The sequence below is a fragment of the Medicago truncatula genome, chromosome 3, assembly GCF_003473485.1.
Source record: "Medicago truncatula cultivar Jemalong A17 chromosome 3, MtrunA17r5.0-ANR, whole genome shotgun sequence".
NCBI classification, from domain to species: domain Eukaryota; kingdom Viridiplantae; phylum Streptophyta; class Magnoliopsida; order Fabales; family Fabaceae; genus Medicago; species Medicago truncatula.
In genome coordinates this window covers 24,447,908-24,459,810 of record NC_053044.1, presented here as the reverse complement: position 1 = coordinate 24,459,810, position 11,903 = coordinate 24,447,908, and the positions used below count along the sequence as shown (strand labels likewise).

General features: G+C 35.3%; 2 protein-coding genes across 2 annotated transcripts; one reads left to right on the top strand and one right to left on the bottom strand.

Moving 5' to 3' along the window:
- Positions 1-6,959: 6,959 nt before the first annotated feature.
- Positions 6,960-9,361, bottom strand: LOC25489002 (uncharacterized). Its single transcript, XM_024778830.2, has 3 exons — positions 9,290-9,361; positions 8,692-8,973; positions 6,960-8,632 (listed from the first exon to the last, which is right to left on the bottom strand). Exons 1-3 carry the CDS (start codon positions 9,359-9,361, stop codon positions 8,459-8,461), a joined length of 528 nt encoding a protein of 175 aa, XP_024634598.1. The 3' UTR covers positions 6,960-8,458.
- Positions 9,362-11,232: 1,871 nt separating this feature from the next.
- On the top strand, positions 11,233-11,658 carry LOC25489000 (uncharacterized). Its single transcript, XM_013604401.3, has one exon. The coding sequence runs from the start codon at positions 11,233-11,235 to the stop codon at positions 11,656-11,658; it is 426 nt and encodes a 141-aa protein (XP_013459855.1).
- The last annotated feature ends 245 nt before the right edge of the window (positions 11,659-11,903 follow it).

Here is an 11,903-nt window from a genome sequence, read left to right as displayed (position 1 = left end):
GATGCTCTATGATATAAGAAAATATCGACTACTTCTATCATATTTAATGTTGTTGTTCTTAAATTTACACTTCAATTAATTTATATTTCATTTTTTTATAACATAATATCCATTTTTTTCGATAGCATTTTTATCCTCGTGTAACAAGTTTGCATGAGTCACGATTTAGGAAATACATTTACTTTTTTTCACTCTGTTGGTTAAGGGTGTTTAAGATTGAACCAATTCAAATCAAAAATCTCATTTGATTTAGATGTATTCAAATCATTTTTTGACTCAATCGTGATTCAGTTTGGTTTGCGGTTTTTATTTTTGCAATTGAACCAAACCGTAAGATAAAAGAGACACTAATTATCTGTCAATCAACCTAATACTAAAAGAAATTCAATTAAAATTTTTATAGAATAACATGTTTTTTCTTTCTCTTTGTTTTTATTGACTAAGATATGCTTTTGCTTTTATTAAGTTTCTTCTATGCTTTTGATTTTAAAAATGTATTTATGTGTTTTGATTTAATTCTATTTGCATTTTTGCATATATGTTTATGTTAGATATATCTTGAATCATAGAAATCCTATAAGAACTTTTAGAGAATGATAAAATTTTAGTCATTTGCATTTCTTACCAAAGAGAATTGTTTTTTGATCCATGTTTTTAATTTGGTATATGTTGATGGAAACATTGATGGATGAAACTAAAATTGTAATGTTAGATCAAATTTGAGACGTTGAAAATAAGTTGTTTTTAGCTTTTAACTTGATCTTAATGTTAGAAACAAAAAATTATATTGTCTCACAAAAAACCGCAACAATCGAACCACTCTAAACCGCATTGATTTGATTTGGTTTTCATTTTAAAAGTCAAATAAACCAAACCAAACCGATTTTTTTTTATCTTGCGGTTTGGATGACTTTAATAAAATTCATGAATTTTTTGAAGGCCGTAAAATACTTTTGTTTAGAAAGAGTAATAATTAGTATTATATATAATTGAGTTGCTTACATTGTGTTAGTCTTTTTATACTGCATACTCCAATGAACCAATGTATAAAATATATTTGTACATTCTTTATTTTAAAGTAACATCTCATAATAAAACCTAATAATCATGCACAAATAGTATACTTAAATTGTACACATAATCATAGTTTATCATAAATGGAAGGACCCTTCATAAGATTAGCTAACTCAAATTCATTTTTCTTTTCTCCTGCATTAAATGTCAACTTACCATGTTTGACATCAATTATGGCCCATGCAGTATCAAGGAAATGCCTTCCTAAAAGAACCGGTACTTGAAGGTCTTCCTTCATTTCCATCACAACAAAAATAGCTGGGATAAAAATCCCTCCTACTTTAATAGGAATATCCTCAAGAATTTTGGCTGGGTGTTTAACGGAACGGTCAGCTAATTGCAAGGTTATTTTGGTAGGTTTCAACTCTCCTATTCCTAACCTCTCACATAAGGACAATGGCATCAAGCTCACACTAGCTCCTAAGTCACACATGACTCTTTCTATAGTCTTAGATCCAATTACACAAGTGATGGAAAAATTTCAAGGATCTTTTCTTTGATAAAATTTCTTTCAATTTTTTTGCATAGGATAGCATTTGAGACAGGGCATTTGTGAACGGAATGTTAATGTAGAGTTTTTTCAACAATATTTCAACAAACTTCCTATATTGCTAATCTAGTTTTGACTTGGAAAATCTTTGTGGAAATGCTATTTTTGGCTTGTATGGTGGTGGTGTACTAGGTTTTTCACTTTCTCCCCCAGCCTTCTCACTGTGTGGTTCCTCAGTCCTTTTCCCACGATCTCATTGGTCTCACTATTCCCCTTGGATTTCTCTATTTGTTTATCATTCCTAAGGATGGCAATGTTCATTTAGGATTTTGCATTTGGTTCAGGTTCTCCCGGAAATACTCCGAAGGATCTAGAGGAAGAAACTACTTGGAAAATTTGAGTTTTTGGCATTTTGTTAAGAGTAGAGATGGAGTCCACTTTTGAAGTCAAGTTAATAAGAGTATTACTCAAAAATTCAGTTTGGTTTTAAAATTCTTGATTTTATTTTGTTTGAGTCATCACAAAATTTTCTAGCAAAATTCCTGAAGTGGCGGGAAAAATGCGCGAGCAAAAAGAGCTCGCTAAACAGTAGAGTCGCCATCGAAGTTTTATTTTTGAAAAGGGGAACATCGATAAAGCCCTTCAAGAACGAGAACAAGGTCATTGCGATCAAATTTCAGGTTTGGGAATCGGTTATGCAAGGGAAAGGTATTAGCACCCCTCACATAACTGATTCTCGAACCCGAAATTTGGTCACAATGACCTTGTTATTGTTCTCGAAGAGGTTTATCGATGTTCCCCTTTTCAAAAATAAAACTTTGGTGACGACTTTATTGTTTAGCGAGCGCTTTCAGCCCGCGCATTTTTCCCGCCACTTCAGATGGCGACTATGCTGGGGATATTTAGAGAATCAAGCCTAATTAGTTAGTTTAGCTTTTAGTGTTAGTTCCTTTTCCTTCCATGTTTGTTTATCGTTGATCTTATTTGCTTTATTTTATTTCTGCTTTATTTATTTTTCGCCTTTATATTATTGTGCTATTGTATTAGGGTTGTGCTGTTCAAAACACTTTTGAGTGGAGCTCTTCACCCGAGCTTGAAAAACCTAGGTTTAGGATGGTGGTTTGCATAATATTGATTTTCGAGAAAGACATCTCATTTAGTCAATTTGAAGACCCCACCTAGAGATGGTCCTCTTCGTTGAAAGGTCGTCCATATAAATGGTTATCCCGTTATTATGACGAAATTTCAAATTGGACCCCTAACTCTAAGGACCTTCTTCTTGGAACCTCTTCAAATTTTGGTGTTTGTATTGGATTTCGAGGTAGATGTCTCATTTTGGTTGGTACAAACTCCGCCTAAAAAATATGTAATTGTGAAAGGTTATCGTATAATGGTTAACCTGTTATTATGAAAAAATTCCAAGATGCCTCCATGACTCTAGGTGCTCCTAACAAAAAACCACCTTAGAACTATCCTTGGTGAGAACCTTGATATAAAAAGCACGTAGAACTAAGCCCTCATAGGGAGCCTTCCCTTTAAGTTTTTTCTCTCAATTATTTGTACCCACACAAAGCATACATGCATTGAATCCACATGCATAAAATTATTTTCTTAATATACAAGTTTGTTTCAGGGAATTGCAAAGGCGAAAAATGTGTTGCAAGTGTCTAACAAATTGAACACGGGCTCCGAGAAAAGAATAACTCTGTCATTGAAAGTCGAGCTCCTAGATTTGGAAAGTCTTAGAGATTTGAGCACCGAGTTAACAACAATTCAGAAGGGTGCATTTGAGCACCGAGTTAACAACAATTCAGAAGGGTGCTTTTGTCTTGAAGTATGGTGACATCCTTGACCTCTTGTTCACCAATGTCCAGGATAACGATGTCACAACATTAGCACAATTCTACGACCCCCCTGATGAGATGTTTTCTATTCCAAGAATTCCAACTAGCATCCTCTAAAAGGCAAGGGTTCATATGTGAAAATTGGTCATCCTCTAAAAGTTGAAAAATTGGTTGAAGCTCTAAACATTGAAGTCTCCAGATTTGCTGGCAATGTGAAAACTTGAGGGAACGCTCCCGGCTTCCTCCAAAGTTTTTTAGAGAAAAAAGCTCGTGAGTTTTCCACGTCCCGAGATATGATGTCCTTCAATAACGTGTTATCCCTTCTTGTTTATGGTTTGGTATTGTACCCATCAACCGAAAACTTTGTTGATTTTGCCGCAATTAGTGTCTTTTGGGCTGTCCTTAAGAAAGACAAAGATCTAGTTCCCGCACTCTTGGCCAATGTGTACTACACTCCTCACATACATCACGAGAAGCGAGGTGGCAATATTATATGTTGTTTCCCTTTACTCTATCGTTGGTTCATATCTCACATGTGCAAGGACCAATCACATATGAACAAGATGGATAAGGATACTGAAAGCGTGATCCGTTGGTATCCAAGGCAGCTCGACCTCAAAGAAATCGTCAATAGTTGTGGGGAATTCCCGAACGTGCCACTCATAGGATCCAAAGCACGCATAAACTACAATCCAATTTTGGCTCTAAGACAGTTAGGACGTCCTTTGTGGGAGAAGCCCGAAATGAAATCCTTGGAATGTCTAGTGTTACATGACATAGGTGCCAATGAACCTATGATTTTACAAAAGATTATTTGATATTGGGGAAAAGTTAACAAGAAGGGAAATGATTGGAAACGCAAGGTTGGCTCCAGCAAAGAGACTTATTAACAGTGGGTCAAAGAAAGAGTCGAACAGGTGAAACTACCATTCATTGTCAAAGCCCCTATTCCACCCAGGTCCCCCGAGCCTATCCCTATATCAATAGAGGAAGCAGATGAGCTTAAAGCAACCATTGCACAACTCAACAAAGAAAAAGAAGAGTTGCAAGCTATTCTACTCAAATCTACTAAAGAAAACTGAGATCAACAATGGAAAGGAGTCTGAAAGGACAAAATCATTGAGAGTAGCAACAAACGAATAAGGCTTGAGGAGGATGAAAGACGCAACATTCAAGTATGTTTGGGAGGAGAAAATTCTTAGCTCAAGCATAAAAACCAAGAGCGAGATGAACTATTAGATAAAACCCACGAGTTGAAAGAGTTATGGAAAAGATCTCAGGTTGAGGGAAATAAGCTTAAAATAAGAGCTCGAAGATGCAAAACAAAAGCTCAATAGCATGGCGAATAAGTATGAGGGATATATGTTTTCTGAGAGGCTACAAAATGAAGTAGTGGGAAGAGCACTTGTGAGGAGTCAACTTGAGTTTAAAAAGGAACAAGAGAATTTGGAAGAATTCAAGAAATTCAATGACCGTCAAGGAGAAGCTTGTGAAGACCTCAAAAGAGAAAATGAAGGGAGGGAGTATCACTATATGAACTTGGTTAACTTGGTTGAAAGCATAACTCTTTTCTGAGTACTCTGTGACGAGGGTGTGCATTGGAAGAATATGTTTTCAAGACTAGCAAAGTTGGCCAATGATGCGATTGAAACCATCCCTACGAAGTTGCAAGCAGCTGACGCAGCAAGGCATCCCTTGAATACTCCTTCCGAAGTCATTGCTTTTGTTGAATTCTGTAAGACTATGATAAGAGACTTTAAGGAGAAGATTGAGGCAATCTAAAAAGTTTGTAACCTGCATGTTTGTATAACTCTTTGATTATTAATGAAAAATCCTTATTGCTTTTCGGTTACTTATGTTTCTCTTTATTTCAATACCTTTACAATTGGTAGATACTTGCGGTAGCATCAAAAGTCTTGTAGTTCCCTAAAACTAATCTTAAAAATAAAGGAAAAAAAAAACTTTTCATGCATTTGTTTTAACGTCATCTATAACATGCATACATTCGTTTTCATACCCAAAACTCATTCCCCTTCTTATTACTAGGAATTCCTACAACATAAACTGATTTATTGGTATTCGCATTGACACACTGAATGGGAAGTTGGATCGACTGATGGATACTCTCCAAAAACGTGCAAAGAGAGAGCAGAACTCACAGCCTCGAGCGATGGAGAATGTTACCCCCAAGCCACCTCCAACCTCTCCAACAGTTGTGTTGGAACAAAATGTGTTTAACATTACCCTTTAAGAGTTTTGATGATAACATGTTGTTGGAACAATTTTATGAGATTTTACGTTGAGGCCTGTGTGTCAAAGTTGTTAAATGTTGTATAATTTTCGCTGCGATGTAATAAATGATATGTTGTTGAAGTTGATTAATAAATAGTAATTTTTATTCTATTTACGAATTTATGAAAAGCAGTGTGACATTCTGTATATGTTGAAATACGCTGATTTTATGTATGATTTACATTGTTAGGAATACGGGGTGTTACAGTTTGAAATTACAAATTCTACAATTGATATGTTAGGTTATATACATAAATTTCAATACAAATATGGTGGTTCTTTGCATAACGTTGGTTCTTTCCTGAATCCAAACTTTTTCACTATAAAAAAAAGGGGTTAATAGGCTTTTACCCCCCTGTAATATGAGACCGAATCCAAGAAAAAATATATGAGAATTCTCTTTGGTTTAAAAAGAAAAATCTGCCTCTCATGAGTCATAATTGGCAAAAAAATAAATAAGAATTCTCTTTGGTTTAAATAGAAGATTTGGATTCTCTCTATTTACAATAGGGCAGCAATGGATGTTTTGGAAATGAGGAATGCTAGCAACACCCTCTTTTGAGCACTTTCTTTAGCACTCATTTTTTTATTGGGTGAAATCAATGTATGTTCCACCACTTTATGTGGGTTCCATTTATTTTGAATTTCGAAACGAATCTGCAGCTATATATAAATTCAATCTAGTTTTAATATCATAACTACAACTCAATCGGACAATCACTTAGCTCCCCTAAAAAAAAAAATCTATCACTCAACTTTAAATCCACCAAGATCTAAAACCATGAATAGTACACTTAAGCCTGATAATTACAAGATAATGCATATAATGCTTACCGCTATTGCCAATGATCGACAGCGAAACCCGCTTTTGTTAGACCATTTACAATGGTTTCAACACTCAACACATTTTTTCTTTTCCCAATACTCCATGTCATTTTCTCTCTTCCACCTAATAATTGATCACTCATTCAACTTTTATATGCTCTCCAATGATTTTTTTTTAAAACATTCAATACTCTACCCCATCACTTTATATTTCATATTCTTATTTAATTTTATATTTTTTTTTATGATTACATAAAATTAAAATTATCGATTATAATTAAATTAAAAAAACAAACACTTAACAATTTATCTTTTAGATTTTTGTAAAAACGAAATTTATTTAAATAATTTATTTTTATTTTCTTATCATATTTATTAATAAAAAGGTTCATTTTTCAATTAAATAAACTCTAGAAATATCAATAGTCATTATCAAAACAAACATTACCAATAACTTTAAATGGAATACAATAAACTAAGAACGCGGCACACAAATACCTTAAAATGTAAGACAACAAACTAAGCACACAACACACAAGTAACTTAATTAGTACGATACAAATCATCTTCAATCACGAAACATTCCAAATTGTGTCCATATATTCTTCACTAGATCTGCTTGCAATTCATGATGAACAGTTGGATAACGCAACTCAGATCTAGCACACACATGATTTGCAAAAGCGGCTAACACCTCATTTATCGGGTTCCCTTTGAGGAAGTCTAATTGATCTGACGAATGTTGGATTAGAAGGGTACATACCATCAGCTAGATAATATGCCATATTATAGGGACGTTGATTCACAAAGAAATTCACACTTAGAGCCTTTCCCTGTTCCCCATCATCAAACACCGGTGACCGATCTAGAACGTTTATATTGTTCAACATTCACGATCATCCAAAAAAGGCATGTCAAATACATAGATCATGAGATGCAACCGCTTCAAGATAATTGTGGTGGTTCCTTATCCCCCTAGTAAATTGAGATTCCCATGCTTTAGGACAATTTTTCCACTCCTAGTGCATGCAGTCAATACTCTCGATCATCCCTGGGAACCCCGCATTTCACTAACATGTAGTATTATATGCAGGTCATCTTGGGTTGGTGCTCTCAGGTACACTTGCTCATACAATCGTATGATTCCTTTACATAATCTACGTAAGCATTTCAATGTTGTAGTACCTCCTATTTTGATGTACTCATCGACCGCATCTGCTGCCACACCATATGCTAACATTCGCATTTTGATGTACATTTTGCTAAGGGTGATATACCTTCTTTATTGGCTGCATCGACCACTTCACTACTTGAAAGGTCCCCAACGATTTGAAGGAAAACATGTTTTTACATCCGGTACTGACGATGAAACATTGCATCGTCATATGTAGGCTCATTGGCAAAGTAGTCGTCAATTAGTCTTTGGTTCGCCGCTGCATAATATCTATTGAGATATTTTCTACTACGACATGCACTATCTTCCAATATTTTGTTTCGACGCTCTCTGAATTGGTTGACCATATAAGTATAAGTTTCTTCAATTTCACATTTTCGATTGTAGGCTGCAATATCAAAAGGATATTTTGATGGATCCATTAATAATTTTTTGTGATATTGGAAGTAGATTAAATGAGATTTGGGATATTGGTACATCAATGGATCTATGAGTCCCTATATATAAGTACATTGAATGGTGGACACTAACAGATTCGAAATAAGTTATTGTATAGAGTTAATTATCAGATAAGGACTAGATTTGAATTGGGTGGTACATATTCAAACACAATAACCCATACATTAAAGCCAAAAGTCACAGACAATTATTAAAGCAAATAATACAGACTTGACATCACTGACAATTATTAAAGCAAACACTGGGGACTTGACAGCACTGCCAAGTTTGGTCGGAACTCAGTCAAATAATTGATTAAAATTAATTTCCAAATAGTTCTTGGCCCAACTTTTCCAACATATCTTTCTTCTGGTCATCGAGATGCTCTTTGGAACTTATCTTTATATACATTTTCATTTTCTTAGTATGAGTCATTTCTTTCATCAATTGGTTAGCCTCCAGTTGCATCAAGGCTATCTTGTCCAATCGTTCAAGCTTTTTGTCCTTGAATTGTATGAATTCAGCCCACTAGTAGTCCACCACCTCCAAGGCACTTCCCTGCTTTTCTTTTTACCCTTTTTTTTAGCTGCCTCCCTACCCATTGGACGAGCACTAGATCCTACAAAGTTTGAGCCACATGCATCACTCTCGTGAGATCTTTTAGATCCACTACTTCCTGAGCCAGTATTTCCTCCTGCTTGACTACCATATATGTGGTTGATGACGGAGAGCGTGCCATTAAATTGAATTGAACATTCTTCCCACTTGCGTATAATTCTTGTGCTTTTGGTAAAATAACATTCTCCGACCAACTGCTTGCTTGCAAATGCATAGCACTATCATAAGCGCCAATCCATTTACCCAGTATTTTGTTCATATAATTATAACAGTTTCGACATGCAACTCCATCGCACAGAGGATCGCTCATTACAATACTCATAAATTCTACCCCAATATGTTTCACCTTTCTGGTTTCTCCCGACAACACTGTTTGTTTCATATTTAGTCCACCCACTAATTAGCACCAAATTTTGTTCAGTGGTCCATGTTGGTTGCTGGTTTTTCTTGCGATTAGGAGTTGAATTCTCTGGATTTGGAGTGACACCAAGAGTTATTTTGTGTTGAAAATTCGGGAAATTCAGGTGCACCAACACTCAGAACATTTTCATTCCCCATTGGCATATAAGCATTAAACGGGGGTGTTTGAGATGGATAACCCACCATAGATCCATAATATGGATTAAAGTTTAGAACAGAGGATAAATTGTTGAAATTTGGTGCAAAACCAAAATTAGGTATGTTTTGAGGAAGTTGGTTGGAAAATTGATTTCGATTTTTATAATTGTTGCGATTTTGATAGCTAAATGGGTAATTAGAAGAATTTTGGGTGTTGAAAGGATTATTATTGGGATTCATTTCACTAAAAAGAAGATTAAAACTTCGAAAGAAAAACTAATACAAAGATAATAATATTAAGATAGTGAAAAGCTTCGGTTTTTTTTTTTCTCCGTGTCCAAAGAAAATGAAACAAGATTCTAATTATAGACAAAAAAAATCATGAATTTTGGTAAAATAAAAATAAAATCATTTGCAATGAAATAATTGAGTCCAAATAATTAAGATGAGATAAATCCAGCCAACAAGCAAGCGTCACGTGTTCCTTTTTATCCACCCATCTCTTCTCTCTCCGCATCTAGCCCACGCTCACTCGCGCATGTCTGGCGCGTGGGCAGCACGCGCTCTTTCAACCAGTCTTTGCGCGCCGCGTTGCCTGCTATTGCTTGAACTTTGTAGCATTCAAGTTGTTGAGTACTTTCATCATCTCTCTCTTCCACATCAGTTTTCAACACGCTTCAACATACCATTAAACAATTATTAAGTGTTGAAATTGACATTCAACACTAATGTCAACTTCAACACTTAATAATTGTGCAATGGTGTGTTGAAGCGTGTTGAAAAATGATGTGGAAGAGAGAGAGATGATGAAAGTACTCAACAACTTGAATGCTACAAAGTTCCAGCAATAGCAGGTCACGCGGAGCGCAAAGACTGGATGAAAGAGCGCATGTTGCCCACGCGCCAGACACACGCTAGTGGACGTGGGCCAGTGGAGAGAGAAGAGGTGGGTGGATAAGAAGGAACACGTGGTGCTTGCTTGTTGGTTGGCTGGATTTATCTTATCTTAATTATTTGGACTCAATTATTTCATTGAAAATGAATTTTTTTTAATTTTTTTTTTACCAAAATTCATGATTTTTTTTGTCTATAAATAGAATCTTGTTTCATTTTATTTGGACATAGGAAAAAAAAACGAAGCTTTTCACTATCTTAATATTATTATTTTTTTATTAACTTTTCTTTTAAAATTTTAATCTTCTTTTTAGTGAAATGGATCCCAATAATAATTTTTTCAACACCCATAATTCTTCTAATTACGCATTTAGCTACCAAAATCCCAACAATTATCAAAATCCAAATCAATTTTCCAACCAACGTCCTCAAAACATACCTAATTTTGGTTTTGCACCAAATTTCAACTAGCCATCCTCTGGTCCAAGCTTTAATCCATATTATGGATCTATAATGAGATATACATCTCAAACACCCCCGTTTAATGCTTATATGTCAATGGGGAATGAAAATGTTCCGAGTGTTGGTGCGCCTGAATTTCCCGAACTTTCAACACAAATAACTCTTGGTGGCATGACAGACGCTAATGAAGTCACTTCAAATCCAGAGGATTCAACTCCAAATCGCAAGAAAAACTAGCAATCAGCATGGACCACTGAACAAAATTTGGTGCTAATTAGTGGGTGGATTAAATATGGAACTAGCAGTGTTGTCAAGAGAAACCAGAAAGGTGAAACATATTGGGGTAGAATTGTTGATTATTGTAATGAGAATTGCTCATTTGATCCTCCGCACGATGGAGTTGCATGTCGAAACCGTTATAATTATATGAACAAAATACTAGGTAAATGGATTGGCGCTTATGATAGCATTAATCGTTTTCAAGGAAGCGGTTGGTCGGAGATGATATTTTTGCAAAAGCGCAGGAATTATACGCAAATGGGAAGAATGTTCAATTCAATTTAATGGTAGAATGGCACACTCTCAGTGATCAACCAAGTTATGGTAGTCAAATAGGAGGAAATACTGGCTCGAGAAGTAGTGGATCTAAGAGATCTCACAAGAGTGATGCATGTGGCTCAAACTATGTAGGATCTAGTGCTCGTCCAATGGGTAGGGAGGCGGCTAAAAATAAGGGTAAAAAGAAAAGCAAGGAAGCTGCCTTGGAGGTGGTGGACAATGAGTGGGTTGAATTCAAACAATTCAAGGAGAAAGAGCTTGAACGATTGGACAAGATAGCATTGATGCAACTAGAGATTAACCAATTGATGAAAGAAAGGACTCATACTAAGAAAATGAAAATGTATCTAAAGCTAAGTTCTAAAGAGCATCTCGATGACCGGAAGAAAGAGATGTTGGGAAAGTTGGGCCAAGAACTGTTTGGAAATTAATTTCAATCAATTATTTGTTTGTATTCGGTCAAACTTGGCAGTGTTGTCAAGTCCCCGGTGTTTGCTTTAATAATTGTCAATGGTGTCAAGTATGTAGTGTTTGCTTTAATAATTGTCCGTGACTTTTGGATTTAATGTATAGGTTATTGTGTTTAAATATGTACCATCCCATTCGAATCTAGTCCTTATCTAATAAATAACTCTATACAATAACTTATTTCGAATCCGTCAGTGTTCACCACTTA

What these genes read in the sequence shown, in the direction of transcription:
- LOC25489000 (XM_013604401.3), top strand. Translation starts at nt 11,233, where the DNA reads ATGGTAGAATGGCACACTCTCAGTGATCAACCAAGTTATGGTAGTCAA.
- LOC25489002 (XM_024778830.2), bottom strand. Translation starts at nt 9,361, where the DNA reads ATGGTGGGTTATCCATCTCAAACACCCCCGTTTAATGCTTATATGCCA. An exon ending in GGAATGAAAATGTTCTGAGT is followed by an intron (nt 8,974 to 9,289) that starts GTTGGTGCACCT and finishes CGCTTATGATAG; the next exon opens with TGCTATGCATTTGCAAGCAA. An exon ending in GTAAAAAGAAAAGCAGGGAA is followed by an intron (nt 8,633 to 8,691) that starts GTGCCTTGGAGG and finishes AAGGACAAAAAG; the next exon opens with CTTGAACGATTGGACAAGAT.